The sequence below is a fragment of the Emys orbicularis genome, chromosome 8 (genome assembly GCF_028017835.1).
Source record: "Emys orbicularis isolate rEmyOrb1 chromosome 8, rEmyOrb1.hap1, whole genome shotgun sequence".
Lineage (NCBI taxonomy): Eukaryota > Metazoa > Chordata > Testudines > Emydidae > Emys > Emys orbicularis.
The window spans coordinates 64462332-64484907 of NC_088690.1; the positions used below are offsets into that span (position 1 = coordinate 64462332).

The 22576-nt window shown below is 43.8% G+C and overlaps 1 protein-coding gene across 1 annotated transcript; it reads right to left on the reverse strand.

The window, feature by feature from the left end:
• Positions 1-11183: 11183 nt before the first annotated feature.
• On the reverse strand, positions 11184-19787 carry SELE (selectin E). Its single transcript, XM_065409772.1, has 11 exons — positions 19714-19787; positions 18523-18909; positions 17931-18038; positions 17604-17789; positions 17017-17202; positions 15391-15576; positions 14391-14576; positions 13767-13952; positions 12681-12800; positions 11352-11373; positions 11184-11241 (listed from the first exon to the last, which is right to left on the reverse strand). The coding sequence occupies exons 1-11, from the start codon at positions 19748-19750 to the stop codon at positions 11184-11186; spliced, it is 1662 nt and encodes a 553-aa protein (XP_065265844.1). The 5' UTR covers positions 19751-19787.
• Positions 19788-22576: the final 2789 nt, after the last annotated feature.

Here is a 22576-nt window from a genome sequence, read left to right on the forward strand (position 1 = left end):
TGCTGTTCTGTGCCAGCTACAGTGGCTCTCAACACTCAATTGAAGGGGACAAATAAGCAGGCTGGTAGCAGGGCCTGAGTGAGGGAAGGTATCAGCATTTTAAGGGCCTAACTGTCTCCTACTCCTTCAGTTGACTGCCTGTTCTCCTCAAGTGGGTTCAGGGAAGCAGCAGGAAACAGGAAGCTCCCTAAGAAGCTGGTGTTAATCAGTCCAGGCTCCTGGGGGTGCTAGAGAAGTACATAAGAGGCTCCTCCTCCTCTCTCTCCCTGCAGCTCCTGCTGCTTTCTGTTATTACCTCCAACCTTTTCTCCTGCCTGCCTGTTATGTCTCTTGTGCCCTCCTTCCTCCAGCACAGCACTCCACCATCTCTGTCCGTCTAGACTCTCTGTGCAGTGACTAGAGTGAAATCCCTGCAAGCTGCATGGACACTTTTCAAAGACACCATAATAGAGGCCCAACTTAAATGTATACCCCCAAATTAAAAAACACAGTAAAAGAACTAAACAAGAGCCACTGTGGCTTAACAACTATGTAAAAGAAGCAGTGAAAGATACAAAGGCATCTTTTAGAAAGTGGAAGTCAATTCCTAGTGAGGTAAATAAAAAGGAGCATAAACACTGCCCAATTAAATGTAAAAATGTAATAAGAAAAGCCAAAAAGGAGTTTGAAGAACAGCTAGCCAAAAACTCAAAAAGTAATAAAATGTTTTTTAAGTACATCAGAAGCAGGAAGCCTGCTAAACAACCAGTGGGGCCCCTGGACGATCGAGATACAAAAGGAGCACTTAAAGACGATAAAGTCATTGCGGAGAAACTAAATGAATTCTTTGCTTCAGTCTTCACGGCTGAGGATGTTAGGGAGATTCCCTAACCTGAGCCATCCTTTGTAGGTGACAAATCTGAGGAATTGTCACAGATTGAAGTGTCACTAGAGGAGGTTTTGGAATTAATTGATAAACTTAACAGTAACAAGTCACTGGGACCAGATGGCATTCACCCAAGAGTTCTGAAAGAACTCAAATGTGAAATTGCGGAACTGTTAACTATGGTTTGTAACCTGTCCTTTAAATGAGCTTCTGTACCCAATGACTGGAAGATAGCTAATGTAACACCAATATTTAAAAAGGACTCTAGAGGTGATCCTGGCAATTACAGACCGGTAAGTCTAACGTCAGTACCGGGCAAATTAGTTGAAACAATAGTAAAGAATAAAATTGTCAGATACATAGAAGAACATAAATTGTTGGGCAAAAGTCAACATGGTTTCTGTAAAGGGAAATCATGTCTTACTAATCTATTAGAGTTCTTTGAAGGGGTCAACAAACATGTGGACAAGGGGGATCCAGTGGACATAGTGTACTTAGATTTCTAGAAAGCCTTTGACAAGGTCCCTCACCAAAGGCTCTGACGTAAATTAAGTTGTCATGGGATAAGAGGGAAGATCCTTTCATGGATTGAGAACTGGTTAAAAGACAGGGAACAAAGGGTAGGAATAAATGGTAAAGTTTCAGAATGGAGATGGATAACTAGCGGTGTTCCCTAAGGGTCAGTCCTAGGACCAATCCTATTCAACTTATTCATAAATGATCTGGAGAAAGGGATAAACAGTGAGGTGGCAAAGTTTGCAGATGATACTAAACTGCTCAAGATAGTTAAGACCAAAGCAGACTGTGAAGAACTTCAAAAAGATCTCACAAAACTAAGTGATTGGGCAACAATATGGCAAATAAAATTTAATGTGGATAAATGTAAAGTAATGCACATTGGAAAAAATAACCCCAACTATACATACCATATAATGGGGGCTAATTTAGCTACAACTAATCAGGAAAGAGATCTTGGAGTCATCATGGGTAATTCTCTGAAGACGTCCACGCAGTGTGCAGCGGCAGTCAAAAAAGCAAACAGGATGGTAGGAATCATTAAAAAAGGGATAGAGAATAAGACGGAGAATATCTTATTGCCATTATACAGATGTGTTCTCCTCATCTCAAAAAAGATATACTGGCATTAGAAAAGTTTCAGAGAAGGGCAACTAAAATGATTAGGGGTTTGGAACGGGTCCCATATGAGGAGAGATTAAAGAGGCTAGGACTTTTCAGCTTGGAAAAGAGGAGACTAAGGGGGGATATGATAGAGGTATATAAAATCATGAGTGGTGTGGAGAAAGTGAATAAGGAAAAGTTATTTACTTGTTCCCATAATATAAGAACTAGGGGCCACCAAATGAAATTAATGGGCAGCAGGTTTAAAACAAATAAAAGGAAGTTCTTCTTCACACAGCGCACAGTCAACCTGTGGAATTCCTTGCCTGAGGAGGTTGTGAGGGCTAGGACTATAACAGGGTTTAAAAGAGAACTGGATAAATTCATGGAGGCTAAGTCCATTAATGGCTATTCGCCAGGATGGGTAAGGAATGGTGTCCCTAGACTCTGTTTGTCAGAGGGTGGAGATGGATGGCAGGAGAGAGATCACTTGATCATTACCTGTTAGGTTCATTCCCTCTGGGACACCTGGCATTGGTCACTGTCAGTAGACTGGATACTGGGCTGGATGGACCTTTGGTCTGACTCAGTATGGCTATTCTTATGTTCTTAATACATATGCACCAGCAGCAGACACAATTTTCTACACTCTGCATCCTAGTGGCGCCCGCCCCCCTTTCCCCTCCCCCCCACAGTCTGGCACCTGAGGCAGCCGCCTCAGTTCGCCTCATGGTAAGGCCAGCCCTGACTAACACTCCCTTCCACAGGTGTGACCTGGTGGGCTAATTGGCCTAACACATCCATTAACCCTTTGTTTGCCAGTGTTGGGCACACACCCCATCACACCTTGAATTAAGTGTAGACTATTATCATGTCCCTCTTTAGCACCTCTTAGCCAAGCTCTTCATAGCTAGCCCTTTTAAGCTTTCCTCATAAAACGATCCTTCCCACCTCCCAATCAGTTTTGTTCTGTTCTCTGAACACCTGCCAGTATCCTTCTGGTAATGTGGTACCCGGAAATCAATGCAGCATACCAGGTGCATTCCCGGGACAGCCATAGGAGGAGACGCAGTCACACTAGAACCATGGAGGGAAACTACATCCTGTTAGACCACAACCTTGAGGAGTCAACATGACGTTAAACACACAGTATAAACTAAGTCATGTTTAACATCATGTCAGTTGTCTGTAGTTATCCCTAGGGTCAACCATGACTAGCTGACACAATGTTAAACATGACAGTACATGTCTATACTTAGGGCTAAGTCATGTTCCACACTGTATTAATTACAACAAATCCTCAAGATCACGTTGTAACGTATGATTTCCCAGTATAGATGGGCTTCAGTAAGAAGACTGACCATGTCATATAAACACAGAGAAGAACTCTTACGTCCCTGCTAGACAACATGATGCCGTCGTGTTTGGAGCCCAAAACTGCATTCAGCATTATTGCAACCTTATGTTTCATTTGTTGCCACCATTTCAGATCCATTTCTATGTGCGAGAGCTATGAAAAATAACTCACCATGGAAATGGATGCTTGCTGGTCCTCATCAAAAAGTAAGCGATGAACTGTCGAGTTTGTGATGGCAGGACTGTCAGCCTGCATGAGACTGTGGCCTGGTCTACACTAGGAGTTTATGTCGAATTTAGCGCCGTTACATCGAATTAACCCTGCACCCGTCCACACCACGAAGCTATTTAGTTCGACATAGAGCTCTCTTAAATTCGACTTCTGTACTCCTCCCCAACGAGAGGAGTAGCGCTAAATTCGAAATGGCAATATCGAATTAGGCTAGGTGTGGATGGAAATCGACGGTAATAGCTCCGGGAGCTATCCCACAGTGCACCACTCTGTTGACGCTCTGGACAGCAGTTCGAGCTCGGATGCTCTGACCAGCCACACAGGAAAAGCCCCGGGAAAATTTGAATTCCTTTTCCTGTCTGGGCAGTTTGAATCTCATTTCCTGTTTGGACAGCGTGGCGAGCTCAGCAGCACTGGCAACGATGCAGAGCTCTCCAGCAGAGATGGCCGTGCAATCTAATAGAAAGAGGGCCCCAGCATGGACTGATCGGCAAGTCTTGGATCTCATCGCTGTGTGGGGCGATGAGTCCGTGCTTTCAGAGCTGCGCTCCAAAAGAAGGAATGCAAAGATCTACGAGAAGATCTCTAAAGCCATGGCAGAGAGAGGATACAGCCGGGATGCAACGCAGTGCCGCGTGAAAATCAAGGAGCTGAGACAAGGCTACCAAAAAACCAAAGAGGCGAACGGACGATCCGGATCCCAGCCCCACACATCCCGTTTCTACGAGGCACTGCATTCCATCCTAGGTGCGGCCGCCACCACTACCCCACCACTGACCGTGGACTCTGAGGATGGGATATTGTCCACGGCCGGTTCCTCGTCGGAAATGTTAGCGGACGGGGAAGATGAGGAAGGAGATGAGGAGGACGAGGCAGTCGACAGCGCTTGCACTGCTGATTTCCCCGACAGCCAGGATCTCTTCATCACCCTTACCGAGATCCCCTACCAACCGTCCCCATCCGTTACCCCGGACACCGAATCAGGGGAAGGATCAAGCAGTGAGTGCTTTAAACATCTAAACATTTATTTTTAACATAACTGGAATATTTATATTGTTAACAATGGGGTTTTCATTCACTCATTTAAACTTATAAACTTTTATTTATAACACAACAGGAATATTAATAATATCAGCAATTGGGTGTTCATGATTTCTTTGCCTTAGGCAACTATTTAGTCCCAACTATGTAAAAAAAATCAAATAATGTCCGGATTTTCATGATTAGGCAACCACAGGACGCTCCACTCTGTAGTCCCTTCCAGTACAGCTACACCAAAATACGGTCTATATGTCCGGGAATTGACACAAAGTCCTCATGGGAGAGCTCAGCATAGCTCTCCTGGAGGTACTGCTCAAGCCTGTGCATCAGGTTCCTTGGCAGGGCGATCTTGTTAGGTCCACCGTGGTACGACACGTTCCCACGCCATGACTCTATCAAGTAGTCGGGGATCATAGCACGGCAGAGCATGGCGGCATACGGCCCTGGTTTCTGCATGCTGTCCCGAAGCATCCGTCCCCTGTCGCTCTCCGAGATCCTCATCAGCGTGATGTCGCACATGACGCCCTGCTTTGAATGAGGGAGGGGAATGTTAGTATTGGGACTGCTTTACAGCCACGCGGTGGAGGCGGCAGAGGGGCAGCATACAGGGATCTTTCCCTGGGACAGCCGCGAGGTGGTGGGACAGGGGCAGAGCTCATGCTTCCCTGATTGCTGCCAGCAGAGAGTGGCATTGCTTTCAATGCGAAAGGAGCCCAGTGCTACTATTAAAGTTTTAAGCTGCCACAAGTCTACGGCTTACCATGTTTTCCTGCTACAAAAGTTGAGGTGTCCTGCCCCGCTTCTCAGATCGCAACTGCAAGACCCCAGGCACTGAAGGCGAGGGCCGAAAATTCGACCTTGTCCTGAGTGCGCATGTGAAAGGTGCAGTGCATGGTGTTGTTCACAGAGAAAGACTATGTTCTTTGTTAGCAACTTCATTTATCTGTCTCAGGAATTCACTCCCTTTTTCCCATTCCCACAGACACATCTGCGACTGTCTCCCAACCCAGCCTGGCATCACACTCCCAGAGGCTAGCGCAGATTAGGAGGAGGAAGAAGAAGACGCGTGAGGACATGTTCTATGAACTAATGGACTGCTCACGAGCGCAGGCAGCCCAGCAGACACAGTGGAGGGAGAACTTGTCACAAATGCACCGAGCAGTCATGGAACGGGAGGAGAGGTGGCGTCAGGAAGACCAGCAGGCTACTCAAACCCTGCTTGGACTAATGAGGGAGCAAACGGACACGCTCCGGCGCCTTGTGGATGTTCTGCAAGACCGGAGGCAGGAGGACAGAGCCCCGCTGCAGTCTATCTCTAACCGCCCTCCCCCGCCACAAAGTCCCACACCCCCCTCACCCAAAGTCCAAAGAAGGAGGGGCGGCAAGGGCCGTTAAAACTTTCAGTCAACCCCTGCAGACTGCTGTAGCACTAGAAGGCTCTCGTTCCACAAAGTTTGAAAAGTCCTTTCCTACCCATCTCACACAAGCCCCCGTCCAAGTTTCCCCCCCCCCCCTTTTCATGTGCGGTTCATAATAAAATATTTGTTTCTGTTAAGTACTGTTTCCAAGATTTTCTTTTAGAGGAGATTCTGTCTGAAGGGGGGGAAGGGGTTTGGTAATTGGACAGGACAGTCACCTTTAGCAGGCTACAGAGGCGGGGGCAGGTCCAGCATCAGGACACATACACAGTGCAGTCACCAGTTACCCTGGTCAGTCTGGGAGGTGGTTTTCATGTTCTGGGGGGCGGGGGGTTGATCTGTGACTTTGTGGTGGGGGAGGGCAGTTAGAGATCTTATGCCGCGGTCCTTATCCTGGATCACAGAGCCACGCAGCAGGGGGTCTGTAACCCTCCGCCCCCTGCCAGAAAGTCACTTGGCCGACACATACACGCAGTCCCGGCCAGGACTGCTGGTAGGCTCCGTTGAAACAGCCAATCCACCACTGCGGAGCCTGTCATTCCCGGAGTTTAGAAGCATCATTTGCATCAGAACACTAAACCCGCCCCCCGCCACAGTCTGCGTCCCCAGTTTAAAACATTCCCGCGAAAACAGTAAGAAAGACAACGTTGTTCATTAACAAAACGGAACAGATTTTATTTGTTGGGAAGGTGGTGAAGGGGGTATGTAACTTGGAAGGATAGTCGACAGTAACTGGGTAAAGAAACGGGGGTAGGTTCAGCATCTGTGTCCACAAGCTAAACAGTCACTGGATACCCTGCTCAGTCAGGAACCTAGCTTTCAAAGCCTCCCTGATGCACAGCGCGTCCCGCTGGGATCTTCTAATCGCCCGGCTGTCTGGCTGGGCGTAATCAGCAGCCAGGCTATTTGCCTCAACCTCCCACCCCGCCATAAAGGTCTCCCCCTTGCTCTCACACAGATTGTGGAGCACACAGCAAGCAGCTATCACAATGGGGATATTGGTTTCGCTGAGATCACAGCGAGTGAGTAAGCTTCTCCATCTCCCCTTGAGACGGCCAAAGGCACACTCCACCACCATTCTGCACTTGCTCAAACGGTAGTTGAACAGTTCTTTTTCTGAGTCCAGGGCGCCAGTATAGAGCTTCATGAGCCAGGGCATTAGCGGGTATGCAGGGTCCCCAAGGATCACTGTAGGCATCTCCACATCCCCAAGACTTATTTTGTGCTCCGGGAAGTAAAGACCTTCCTGCAGCCGTCTAAACAGACCAGAGTTCCTGAACACGCGAGCGTCATGAACCTTGCCCGGCCATCCAACGTTGATGTTTGTAAAACGTCCCCTGTGGTCCACCAGTGCTTGCAGCACCATTGAAAAGTAGCCCTTTCTGTTGATGTACTGGCTGGCCTGGTGGTCCGGTCCCAGGATAGGGATGTGAGTCCCATCTATAGCCCCACCGCAGTTTGGGAATCCCATCTCGGCAAAGCCATCTATGATGAGCTCCACGTTTCCCAGGGTCACTACCTTTGATAGCAGTACCTTGACGATTGCCTTGGCTACTTGCATGACAGCAACCCCCACGGTAGACTTGCCCACACCAAAGTGGTTCGCGACTGACCGGTAGCTGTCTTGCGTTGCAAGCTTCCAGAGGGCTATGGCCACTCGCTTCTGGACAGTCAGGGCTGCTCGCATCCGGGTGTCCTTGCGCTTCAGGGCAGGGGACAGCAACTCAGAAAGTTCGAGGAAAGTCCCCTTCCGCATGTGAAAGTTTCGCAGCCACTGGGATTCATCCCAGACCTGCAGCACTATGCGGTCCCACCAGTCCGTGCTTGTTTCCAGGGCCCAGAATCGCCGTTCCACAATATCCACAAGACCCATTGCCACCGTGATGTCCTGGGCGCAGGGTCTCGTGGTTTCTGAGAGCTCTGAGCTACTCTCCGACTTCAGGCCCTCACGGTGGTGCCGTAGCCTCCTCTCCTGATTTCTCTGCATCTGCCTCTGGTAAAGGTGGATGAGAAGCTGCGAGGCGTTGAGAACGGCCACAACTGCAGCGATGGTCACAGCGGGATCCATGCTCGCACTGCTGTGGCGTCCGCGCTGTCACTGATCAGAAAAGTGCGCGAACTGATTTCCCGCCGGCGCTTTCAGGGAGGGAGGGAGGGCGGGAGTGACGGACGGATGACGACAGGTACCCAAAAGCACCCTCGACACATTTTTTTACCCAGAAGGCATTTGGGGCTCGACCCAGAATTCCAATGGGCAGCGGGGACTGCGGGAACTGTGGGATAGCTGCCCACAGTGCACCGCTTCCAATGTCGACGCTTGTCCCGTTAGTGTGGACTCACAAAGTATCACAAAGTCGAATTACTGTCCTTAGTGTGGACACACACGTTCGACTTTGTAATATCGATTCCACATATTCGATTTAAGTGAAATCGAACTACTCTTGTAGTGTAGACATACCCTGTGTGCAAATGAACCAGAACATCTGTGGATTTTGTGGGAGGTCAGGGAATGCTCTATGTGTGTGTGTGTTTGAGCGAGAGAGAGAGAGAGTGAGAGATGTTGACAGTGACTCTGTATGCAACTCTACATTGACAATAAATGAGCAGCTTTACCCCAGTGATGTGGCTAGACTCCATAACTTGGCACTGTGTTTCCTTATTGCTTAGCACAAGTAGACCTCCTCTAGTGTGATTGCATAGACTGCCAGGATAGCACTCATACTCACCAGACTTTCCATCCCCATATTTTCCTTGTATATGGTTAAAAATCCAGCAGAGTGGGATGCTAGACACACATGTGGTGTGCGGGTCTATTCTGGATTCTGGTAGCTGATATATACCCATGTCGCCTGATTACTTCTCCTTCTGTTCTCATCTCCCACCTGCCACATGGTCAACAGAATGTTTCTCCTTCTTCCAGTGCTCACTGCTGTCGCAGGCACCTGTCTTATGTACCATGTACCCAAGCCATTCTCTTTGCAATTCAGCACCTTGGATACTTTTCTGGGCTGTTTATACCATGGTGCTTTAGCGGCCATGCAGTGGTTGGCATTGAGCGCCATCTTCTGGCTACTCTCTGACCTCAGACATTTTATGAATATAAAGAATGAAAACAAAGAATGTAAGCAAGCCAACTTTCTACAGCCCCAAGCACTTTTACCTGTGTCTTTTTTTTAAATGGAGCTTTTTACTGAAGCAACATCCACATATCTTATACAAAGACTAATAATACACATTTCCAAAATGTAAGCAGTAATCTCAAACCATTTTATTAATCAACATCAGATTAAAAGCAGCCACGACTGTGTAATCATAAATACATTAAATACATAACTTATTCAAAACCATACTGATAATATAAAACCTAAGCAGATTATATTCATTATATATAAACATCTTCTTATGCTGCCAGTTTATATTTACATAATATACAGACATGAAAACCATAAAAGGGTACCTCTGATTGATTGAGCTGTGACAATTTATATCAGGTGAAGCTCTTCCCCCAAATATTCAGTCCCACAGAACTGCTTCTTACAAAAACATCAGACACTAAAATATGACCTCAGGTCTTTCCATTGGACTATTATGTATGCAATGTTACCAAACACAATATTCATGAAGGTGTCACAAAGAACAACTTGTAAGTTATGAAGGGCCTTTTCCTGAATCGTTGAAATTAACGGGAGTTTTGCCATCAGTGTTAATGAGAGCAGGATTAGACTCCAAAGGTCTAATACATGGTATTTTACTTCTATCTAGTGTTTTGTTATGTTCTTATGTTCAGACACACATGAATGCACATACAGACCTTTAATCATGTCTGTCCCTAAATGACAGATAAGTTTAAAGGAATAAGTACACAGAAGGTCTGTAGTCACTACCTTTTGCGTTATACAACAGGCTATTTTATCTGAACAGAGTAGATGTCACATACTTTTTGCAGAACATATATGATCCTGAACTCTAGGGCAGATATCCTACAGCAGTTCTACGATTTTCAAACAGTATAGAATTACATGCAGAAGAAAGTGCACAAGAAACTAAATATATATTTATATAGATTACAATACTTAATCCCATGGGGATGAAATTGTTTCAGGTCTACTTGTTGCATTCACGAACCAGAGTGCCTGGCATAATTACTAACTCTGATAGTGCTCCCATTAGCAATGGTTTAAAGTTACAATATAAAAACTCGCTAGGAACTGCAGCAAAACACCCTGACCATAGTGTTACAGGCAGATTTATTAATTGTGACATATTGTTACAGTACATTTACTTCAACAATTACCAGTGAACCAAATCAATGGTTTGTAAGGCAATTCCACAAATATTTCCCATTCTAACTATTTTTCTTTAAAAATGGGACCCATGTGTTTCCATGGGAGAGATCTCCAGCCACGTATATTGCAAAGTGTTCACTCCACCCTGGTACCTACAGACTGACCCTAGAGGAGTAGATAGCAGCTTATTTTGTCCCCATCCAGAGAATGAATAGAGATCTCCCAATCACTGTAGCTGTACGTTGACAGGACCCATGTAGTCTCTTGGTAAACAGCTAGGGTTTTACCGCGAGCTTGCTTGTCTTCAGTGGCAGAACCAGATGAGTGAGCTCAGTATTTAGTAGCAAGATCCAAGGCTAATTATCTTGTCAGCAAGATGTATCAACACCTGGCCTCTTGCTGAGGACTGCATAGCTCCATTTCCTGAGGGGCTCTGAGGCATCCATGAAGATAGCTTCAATTCCTGCAGAGATAACAGATTTCCTTTTTAAAACAGGAAGATACAGGCACAGGTTTGTATTCCCTTATTCCAAAGCTCTTTTGCATCTGGCCCATAGTCACATTGTAAAGGAGTTTCTACTATTTCCTAAGGTTGGGCACAGAACCTAACACAATTATCCTTTAGTCGTAGGAATGGCCATCGCCGAATCGATTAATCTGTCAATCTCTGGGTACTTTTATGGCCTCATCACCACAGCACGTATGCTGTGTCCCACGGTAAGTAAGGGGTTAATCTTATTGCTGGAAATACACAGCAGTTAAAGGTCATTCTAAAGAGCAATGCGTTCTATGTTTGTTTGTGTTTTAAAAAGGAAACTAAATTATGAGTGTAAATATCTCGCGTATCTTACCGGAGTCACTTGGCGTTAGATTAGATGAGCAGTGCTTTGGAAGGTACACTCTGAATTGAGACTCTGGCAGCTGCTGTAAGATATAGAGGAGAGGGATTTATATACAACTGTTCTGTACATCAGTGTGATGTTAGCAAAGAATGATTGCAATGCTTCTCATGTGGTTTTTTAAATACAACGTACCTGGCAGGAGTAAATTTCTTTGCTGCAAGAGAAAAAGATAATATCATTAGCATTCTGGAGATGACCATCTCCATCTTGCAAGCTATTTATTTCATTGTTTTGTTGGAGAATTACCCCACTGATTTAACAACAGAAATCTGTTATAGGCTGAGGTGAGGTATCATCACCTCTTCTCCATAACCCTTCCGACCTGTAATGGCCTTAGACCTGGAAGCTGTTCCCCAAAATGTTATAACCCATGAGCAGAGCAACTTGTTACATCTGGGCCTCTAGGACCAGCCCCTCTGCTCCCTGTGAGAAATCAGTACTTACTAGTAGAACTGAACAGGTATCTCAATGAACGCTCCACATATATTTGCCTAACTAACACAGTGTATTCTCTTAGGGTGCCTTTGTAGCCCTCTTGTGTTCATGTTCCATTCATATTCTAACAAACACGTTGATTGTCAGGGAAATTAACAGAAATAATGCATCTTAAGTGAATATTAGGGAATATTCCTGGGAAGCAAATTCTCATCTTGTAAATGTAAGTTGTTTCATTGGAAACCTGATTTTATGTCTCATATAATCAGGGAAATGAAAGATACCATGTGACTGATTTGTCCAATTAAAACTAATCAGCATTGCTCATGTTTTGAATATCAAATGCTTGTAACAAACTGTGAGCAAACTGCAGAGCAGGAAAGTAGTCAGCAAATAATTTTTAAAATGCAGATCAATCAAAAATGGCATAAACTGCTTATGCACTACTTGTGAGAAGAAAGAGAGTCTCCATTTGACAAATAAATTATTTGCTCTGAATTATTTGTTCAGCTCTGCAGTCATAATTGTTTCTATAGATATCTGTTTCTATAACAGTCATTATTCATATCTCTAGAAACAAGGTGATCCAATAAAGGACATTATTTCACCCACCTTGTCTCTCTAATATATTGGGACCAACACGGCTACAACAACACTGCAAATGCCCTATCTGGCATACTGAGCAATAGCGGTTGGAGGCACCACTGTTATTTCTGGTTGATGTCCTCCTGGCTGATCCCTGGTCAGTTCTCCTGGCAATAACTGCTAATGATTAAAGCTGGTCGAAAAACGTATTTTATTTTCTGCAGCAATGTTCAAAGAACATGAAAATTCTTCATTTTTGTTGAATTTGGGGAGATTTTTGTCAAAAACCTAAAAATGGAATATTTTGAGGGAAATTTGAAAAATTTCAACATAGATGGGAATTTTCTCACTGAAGTTTCCACTTTTTTTTTTTTCTGAAAAATTTCCAACCAGTTCTACAGAGGGTGCAAATAAAGAGATTAACCTGGGACAGTATCTCACCTTTCCTTCGAAGGCGCTTTACAAGCCAAATGAGGAATGATGCTGTCGACAGGAGCGAGGCACCGGTGGCTGCTATTCCAACAGAGACGTAACTGAGCAGTTCTTCAGGCACTTGGGGAGCTAAGAAGGCAAAGAAGATCCTATGAGATCAGGAGGAATGCACAGTCTCTGAAGTGCTTTCTGCTTGTTCCGTTTCCATTCAGTCCTATTGCAAGCAGCAAGACAGCTGCTTATTTCCTTTGGTTTCTCACACTGAGTGGTGGCACCTGCTGTATGCAGGACTGGGCAGGGAAAGCCTCTGCATATGCCAAACAATGGCTGAAAGCTTTATGCTGAAAATAGTCCCGTCTAACTGGTGGCAGGTTAGCGAGGATGCAATTCTGCAGGGTCCCTTGTTACTTTGAATGGATCTTTAGGGTCAGATTTTGATATCTTTACTCCCACTGAGTAATGTCTGACTCCTTGAGCAGTCCCACTGAAATCAATGAATTGACTCAAGGAGTAATGTACGACACAATGTGAGGAAAGGTATCTTAGGGACGATAGGTGGGATTTTTGAAAGTGCTCAGTGTGGCCCATTGTTGCTCCTATTGCAATCAGTGACACAACTCCCGTTGACTCGGATAAGAGCAGAGTTAAGCCAAGGTGGAACATTTTTTTAAATCCCACTCATAATTTGCAACCACTTATAGAAGTGAGCTATTTGGTTCTAGCCTGAAAATATGTCAGTTATGAGGTATTTAGAGCTGGCAAAAAAAATTCAGTCTAAATGCTTTTTTTTTTTTAAATTGGGTTTTTGCCTCAATGAAAATTGTCACAGACATTGTTTGCTTTCCTTGAAAATTTTCAATTTTTCGATGGAAAGCCAAAAACAGGAAAATTTTCAGCTGAAAACCAAAAAATGTCAATTTCTGAGTTTTCGGGATTTTTAACAAAAAGTCAAATATTTTCAATGGGAAAAAATATATCTGACCAGCGCTAGAAATGACAAAAGTCATTGAATCCCATCCTTCCCTAGATTCTCATCTAATAACAAGGCCAGGCCTCTTCAGCACCTAGTCACAAGTAAAAACACACATAAAATACCTTCGCACGTCGGCTGACTTGCAGTCCAGTTCCCTGCAGCGCCGCACTGAAGTACGTTAGAGCCGTTTAGCAACCATCCCCCTGTACAGTTAAACTCGCAAACTGCGCTGTATGCAAAATCCCCAAGAGGGTGTGAACAATTCATGGAGCCCTTCTCAGGGAGTATCAGGGTTTCACACTGTGCAACTGAAATACAAAAACACATACAAACGGTTAATGAAGACTCTAAGAAATGTCCAAAACTGGGTCCCACTATTGGTTCTAGTAAATGTGCACCATATTTCACCATCTGCATTTCATTTCTGGGATAAATGACCTTGCAGTGAGTTTTTGCTAAAATATATTAGACTTCAGCAAAGTAAAGGGCTGGTAGTACTACTGTATCAAGCTAACTTGTTTTTTCAAATGTTCTGCACTTTAAGACTTCAATAGGAATCACTTTAGATCAGATCCTCAGCTCATGCAAACTGGTGTAGCTCCGTTGAGTTCAATGGCGCTACACCAATTTGCACCAGCTCACGAGCTGGCCTTACTTTTAATACACAGGATTTGAGGTGTCATGCTTGTAACAGATACCTAGGCTCCTGAGCCTGACTTGATTATTTTGAAAGGACAAAGACCTACCTTCACACTTTGGGAAGGGCTCTGACCATTCTCCCTGAGCTGTGCACTGAATCGTGGGTGATCCACTTAATCTGTAGCCCTCCTCACAACGGAACTCACAGGCCGAGTTGTAGGTGAATTCTGGATGACGGCTGGTACATTCCACAAAGCCGTTTTCAGGCCTGTTCACTGCTTCACATGTCACAGCTGAGACACACAGAGAGCACATCAGCGGTTAGTTTGGACGCCACAGGAGCACTCTACACAAGCAGTGAGAGCCCTGTGTACTGGGAAGGGCAGTGATAAAGAAAGGTACCTTCGCATTCCGGCTGCTCTCCATCCCACTTTCCAGAAGCGCCACACTGCAGCCTGTCTGATCCCTTCAACACAAACCCTACTTCACAGGCAAACTCACAGGTTGAATTCCACAGCAAGTTCCCAGAGGCCGGAGAGCACGTCAGGGAGCCATGAGCTGGAGCCTTTAAGCCATCACACTGCACAGCTGCAAATCACATGGAATAGCGTGGAGCTTAGTTTGGAGCAAACTAAGGGAAAAACTTTTCTTCTGCATAGTAACAGAATATACATTGATGGGAGCTGGGCATTAGAGAGTGAAGCTATCTCCCTGCAGGTTAAGAAAGTGACTAGGAGCAGTGGGATCTGGGTGTCTCAGGGGACTGGACACGGGATTTCGGGATGTCTCCGTATTTCATAACATGTAACCAAAATATAAATCTATTCTTGTAAAATGTATAAAGTGTCTCTAAAAAGGTTCTAAATTATGCCCCATTTCTGGTACTGACAGATGTGCATCAGACCCCACTCCAAATCAATCTGCATTTCAAATCTAAAACAAATGATCTTTCAGTGATCTTTCTCTGACGCACCTTAGAGTTCAGCCTTTCTGAAAAAAGGTGCTACGTGAAAATCAAGAGCTTATATTATCACTGTATCTAGCTGATTGGCTTTGCAAAGCTTCTGCACTCGAAGCACTTGATAGGAATTGCTTAATCTTAGGTACCTTCGCATTCCGGCTGCTGTCCATCCCACTCTCCAGAAGCGCCGCACTGCAGCCTGTCTGATCCCTTCAACACAAACCCTTCTTCACAGGCAAACTCACAGGTTGAATTCCACAGCAAGTTCCCAGAGGCCGGAGAGCACGTCAGGGAGCCATGAGCTGGAGCCTTTAAGCCATCACACTGCACAGCTGCAAATTACATGGAATAGCGTGGAGCTTAGTTTGGAGCAAACTTAGGGAAAAACTTTTCTTCTGCATGGTAACAGAATATACATTGATGGGAGCTGGGCATTAGAGAGCGAAGCTATCTCCCTGCAGGCTAAGAAAGTGACTAGGAGCAGTGGGATCTGGGTGTCTCAAGGGACTGGACACGGGATTTCGGGATGTGTCAGTATTTCACAGCATGTAACCAAAATACAAATATATACTTGTAAGACGTATTATGCCCCATTTCTGGTACTGACAGATGTCCACCAGATCCCACTCCAGAGCCTTCTGCATTTCTCTGATGGGAGTAATGATCTTTCAGTGATTTTTCTCTAAAGCATCTTCGAGTTCAGCCTTTCTGAAAAAAGGTGCTACGTGAAAATCAAGAGCTTATATTATCACTGTATCTAGCTGATTGGCTTTGCAAAGCTTCTGCACTCGAAGCACTTGATAGGAATTGCTTAATCTTAGGTACCTTCGCATTCCGGCTGCTGTCCATCCCACTCTCCAGAAGCGCCGCACTGCAGCCTGTCTGATCCCTTCAACACAAACCCTTCTTCACAGGCAAACTCACAGGTTGAATTCCACAGCAAGTTCCCAGAGGCGGGCGAGCACGTCAGGGAGCCATGAGCTGGAGCCGTTAAGCCATCACACTGCACAACTGCAAATCACATGGAATAGCGTGGAGCTTAGTTTGGAGCAAACTAAGGGAAAAACTTTTCTTCTGCATGGTAACAGGATATACACTGATGGGAGCTGGGCATTAGAGAGCGAAGCTATCTCCCTGCAGGCTAAGAAAGTGACTAGGAGCAGTGGGATCTGGGTGTCTCAGGGGACTGGACACGGGATTTCAGGATGTGTCAGTATTTCACAGCATGTAACCAAAATACAAATATATACTTGTAAGACGTATAAAATATCGCTAAGAAAGGTTCCAAATTATGCCCCATTTCTGGTACGGACAGATGTCCACCAGATCCCACTCCAGAGCCTTCTGCATTTCTCTGATGGGAGTAATGATCGTTCAGTGATTTTTCTCTAAAGCATCTTCGAGTTCAGCCTTTCTGAAAAAAGGTGCTACGTGAATATCAAGAGCTTATATTATCACTGTATAATATAAAGCTTGGCTTTGCAAAGCTTCTGCACTCGAAGCACTTGATAGGAATTGCTTAATCTTAAAAGCACAACATTTGCGGTATGCAATCATGCTTCTTGGAAGTCAGCTGCTCAGAAGCATTACTTCCCCTGTCTGCGCCTCATTTTCCACATCTGTAAAATGGGGACAATGATACTGACTTCTTTTGGAAAGCGCTTTGAGACACACAGAGAGCACATCAGTGGTTAGTTTGGATGCCACAGGAGCGCTCTATACAAGCAGTGACAGCCCTGTGTACTGGGAAGGGCAGTGATAAAGAAAGGTACCTTCGCATTCCGGCTGCTCTCCATCCCACTTTCCAGAAGCGCCACACTGCAGCCTGTCTGATCCCTTCAACACAAACCCTTCTTCACAGGCAAACTCACAGGTTGAATTCCACAGAAAGTTCCCAGAGGCGGGAGAGCACGTCAGGGAGCCATGAGCTGGAGCCTTTAAGCCATCACACTGCACAGCTGCAAATCACATGGAATAGCGTGGAGCTTAGTTTGGAGCAAACTAAGGGAAAAACTTTTCTTCTGCATAGTAACAGAATATACATTGATGGGAGCTGGGCGTTACAGAGCGAAGCTATCTCCCTGCAGGTTAAGAAAGTGACCGGGGCAGAGACAGTGTAGAGCTATCTAGGGCAGGGTTAAGTCAATGCCTCTCCCTGAACTGTACTTCTTCTGGGACAAAGGCAGGCCTGTAGGCTTCAGATCTGTCAATCTGAAACCCAATTCACTTTAAGAATTTAATATTAAAATAGTGGGCCAGAGCCTCCATTGCTGTAAAGGGGCAAAGCTGCATTGAAGTCAACAGAGCCATAAGGATTTATGCCAGTTGAGATCTGACCTACAGTTCCTTGAGAATTTACCTGTACATGCTGGAGTGGGTGCTGACCAGTTTCCGGAAGAGGTACACCAGACTGGTTCAAACCCAGTTGATTCATAGCCTTCTGCACACTGAACCTCACAGGATGAGTTGTAGCTGTAGGTCTGCAGTGGATGGCTGCACTCCAGTGTCCCTTGATGGGGTTCTTTTAATTGGTCGCAAGTCACAACTACAAAGGGACCCAAGCAGGCCTACAGTCAGTACCACTTTCTCAACAGCAAATGAAATAATCAAACTAGCTAGACCTACTGAAAACTAGCTGACATGCACATCTTCTCCCTGTTTGGAAGGCATTAAGAAATAATCTTACCATGCTGGCATTCAGGCCCATAGAATCCAGCATCACAGAGGCAGGTATGATTGTTAATGGTCTCCAGGCATTCACCATGGCCACTGCAGGAAGACTGGTTACAGGAAGCTAGAAGGAAATTCAGCATGGTTATAAAACAATCTATCCCCTTTACTAGTTAATCTGTTTAGAGCCATTGCAGTGCTTTACTTATCCAGGAGAAAACACACTCTGGATAATAAATACTTTGCAAAGTAAACAGAGGGTGAACGTTATGTCATTTGAAATTACATTGGTTTTGCATCGCAGCATTTCAGAAACCAAGACAGTTGAACCTAGCCACTCACAAAAGTATTCCTGTGGCTGGAAACAGACTCAACTTATATCAAAAGTTAAATCACAAAAAGAACAATAGACTTTTACATGATTTAATAAAGGCTCTAAGTTCTGCATTATTCGTTTTAAGCAAGCGAGTAGCCCTCAGTGGACCACTCACATGCTTAAAGTTAAGCCTAATATAGTAACAATGTTTAATGTATATATATAGGTTAGCTAATAAACGTCCATTTTCTTATTATCATATAGGCTCTTTGGGATTGATTGCATTCTGTACCTGCGTAGCACAAGGCAACCTTCTGTTTCCTGCAACTTTCATCATTCCATTTGCCTGCATCCTCGTTTCTTTTGATGTAGATTTCAACACAGTCCTCGTCATTCTTTCTGTTGTTTGGTTCACCCTGAGCCCAGTTTTTAGCCTCTTCAGTCAGCCGTTTTCTTGTTCCAACCCAGGTCCACTCATTATCAATCTTTCTGATTCCAATCCAGTAATAACTTGGATTGAAGGGTAAAGATGCATTCAGATGGGCAATTTCCTCCTTATTCTGAATGGCAACCATATTTGTATAGTGTTTCCTACACCATTCCTCCGCAAGCTTATAGGTCATACTTTTTTCTGAATAGTGGTATGTCCAGCAATTGCCCTCCTCAAGCACCATAAGTCCTAGAAAGAGAAGATGCAGAGAAGTTGGTATCCTTTTACCTGTGCTTCCTGTTCTGTTATCAAAGGCCATGTTTATCTCTTTATATCATTCTGCTTTACGAAGAGCATTTCCAGGAAGAATTAGTGTCTATCTCTTTGAGAGAACTGATCAGAAAAAGAGCTTCAGAGGCTAGAACTGCAGTATATAGCACAGAGAGATTTAAAAAGGAGAGAGAGAGAGAGAGAGAGAGAGAGAGAGAGAGAGAGAGAGAGAGAGAGAGGAATGAAAACAGCACAGAAATTTAGCCCAAACATACAAGATGTCAGTGTCAAAATGCTCTTCCAGGAGCTAACAGAAATAACGCTGTTGAATTAGGGATCCCACCTGCATGCTACATTTTGGATATAACTTCTACAGCAACCTAGACCTGATTGCTTTTTTCTAAAGAAGAATATATCTAGATCTCAGTGGATATTGCATATGTGCAGGTATTTGAGCCTGTGTATTTGCTTTATACAAAGTTACAATAGTCTCCCAATCAGACATGTCAATATCAAATGTAGGGTCTCCAGCTTGTCAAGGATGTGTCCAGTCATTGCCCACACTGGGTGGGTATGCTGCACAGCCCCACATAGGGGCCACTTTTGGCTTTGGCAGTTGAGAGAGGAAGCATGCCATGCCATCTAATGCTTTTTGTGCAAATCTGCCCTAAATCTTAACCCAGCTACTGCACCCCCATTTACTTCAGAAGGAAGCTGCGAGAAAACAGCAGTGCTGTTACTTCCAGTCTAACTTGTTTTCCACTCAGATACACACTCACTTACCGTAAGTGAGAACAGAGAGGAACCACAGGCCAATCATGTTTCTGGAGAACTTCTCTTCACTTTGCTCTTTGAAGAGATGGCTGCAAAAAACAAACATGCAGGATTACAGCACATGGTTTAAGTACTGATATTAACTTATTGCAATACAATAAAATCATACAACGTTACTGTCTATAGCATCTTTCCTATACGCTATTTCACAAATCACTTTACGGGGTTAAACAGCAAGACTCTCCACTGGGCTAGTGTATTGTCTAAAGCAGATCTTAATGGTGAGGCGGACTGGAAATTAAAGTAACTTGCACAGGACATTTGTATAGTGTTACTTCAGATCTGACTGGTTTCAGAGTAGCAGCCGTGTTAGTCTGTATCCGCAAAAATAACAGGAGTACTTGTGGCACCTTAGAGACTAACAAATTTATTAGAGCATAAGCTTTCGTGGGCTACAACCCACTTCTTCGGATGCATCCGAAGAAGTGGGTTGTAGCCCACGAAAGCTTATGCTCTAATAAATTTGTTAGTCTCTAAGGTGCCACAAGTACTCCGGTTATTTTTTCAGATCTGACTGAATCTGATAGCTCTGAGCTGAGATCACTGACAATGAACTCAGCTAAGATATGAATACCTTTGAAAGGATTCAATTTTTATCAGTAAAAGTCGATAAACATTGATTTCAAGTAAGAAAAATGCTGCTTGAGAACTTCTTAGAGTTTGATTTAAGGATCTTTATTTTGTAAATTGTGACACAAGATATTGACAGTTTGTGTTTTAACTGTTATAAAGCTTTAACTTTTTGAATCTCAATGTCTATTGTCATGAAATAATTATTGTCTGACTCACACAGACACACATACACACTTTCCGACGCCCCATAATTTCCCACAACTGTGAAAATGTAAATTGATAAAAATTGGGGGGAAAATGCTTAAGATATATAATTTTGCACAAGTGTGAAAATTTAAATAAATAAAAACATCTTTAAAATGCTTAAAAATAAACTAAACTTTTTATTCATCAAAATTATACAAAAAAAAAATTGAATTCTGCCAAGCATGGATATGAAATACAACAAAACTACTTGAAAGGCTATTATACTTACAGATTGTGGCTGTGATGCCTGGTGCTACGTAGCAGCCTGGTAAAGATGTGTCTTCAGCGACTGTTTTCCTTTGCTAAGTCACTGCAGTGGTTTTTATGCTAAGACTCAGTGGAGAGCTGCCAGTCAGTGTGTACCCTTTGCCTCCAGCTTGCAGCCTTTTTATTCTATCAGCTCCTACTTCCTAGAAATTCCAGTGACGTAGCTAAGAGGATATCTCCTAATAAGAAAGTGAAAAATTCCTCAGGAAAAAGTATATCCATGATGCCAAAACTCACAAATACACACCCATATGCCTTCCTCTCCCAGACACACACCAACACCTTAGATTTTAATTCAGATTAATGCACAATTCTAGGATATCAAGAGAAAATAAAAATTCACACTCAACTAATCTTAGCATGTGGGTGAACTGATTCCTTACAGCTTTTCTGTTCTCATGGCTGTGTTTGTTTTGTTTGACCATAGCAAGCTTTACGTTGTTCCCCCCACATCCACCTTCCATACAGTAGTAAAGTTGAGTTGTGTCTTCCAGAAATGTAAGAAAGAAACATATCATTTACTGACTCCCCTAGGTTCTCAGATACCATGGTGACGGGCATGGAATGAGAACCAAAATAGATGGAAGTGGCACTTTACTAAAAAACCATCCTCCATCTCTATTACATTTCTAGAGGCGTTTAACGTGAATGGCGGAGATATTCAAAGGCAGCTACTGGTTTTAGATGCAAAACTCCTGTTAATTTCGATGGGAATTGGGTGTTTAAATCTCCTAGGAAACTTGGAAAATCTTAGCCAATGATTATATTTCTGAAATATACAGAAATTTACTCAGCATTTCACCCACATCATCCTCACACTCTCCTGGGAGTCATGCATTGTAAATATATTAAAGAGATGTTCATTATGAGGATATCTTAACAACTCTAAAGTTAAAGCTGAGTTGAATTTTGCAATTAAAATAGGAGGATCAAAAATTCTTTCTTATGGATGAATAGTGCAATGTGTCCTCCTCAAACATACCCCAGTTACTGTTTGAGTACAGAATGAATTTTCCAAGGATTGACAAGTTAATCCATTAATTACTTTGTGAGCAATACTTCTTTTAAAATGTGCCCTTGAAACAGCAATGAGAGTTGGGCATCTAACTCCTTAAGAACCTTATAAAATCCCAGCCTTAGGTATCATGGTGGTAAATGCGTCAGAAATGAGGGATAGATAGATAGATAGATAGATAGATAGATAGATAGATAGATAGATAGATAGATAGATAGATAGATAGATAGAGATAGCCTTGCGCTACAGCAGAAACAGTGAAATGTTTAAGAAATAGCCATGATTCGATAACTGGCCACAATGCTCAATCTTTGACTTTGACAGAGAAAAGAAAGATCCAACAAAGAATATTGACTGTGCTGATCCCAGTCCTCATCAAATTCTTTCAATGACCAAAGCAAAATTATTGAGTGACAAGATATTTCTTGTACACAATGTGCACTTAACAATCAGAGCTTTCCACAACCATTACAAGGCACTGGGCTAGGACTCAGGAAATCTGAGTTCAGTTTCTGGCCCTGCTACCGACTTCCGGTCTTGATCAGTTCCATTGAAATCAATGGGAAACTTCCTATTGACCTCAATTAGTGTTGGATCAGGGTCTGTGCCCCAGTTCCCCATCTTTAAATTGGAATAATCATCCTTCCTTTCTCCCAGCCTTTTCCTGCCTTGCCTATTTAAATTGTAAACTCTTCAGGCCAGGAACTATCT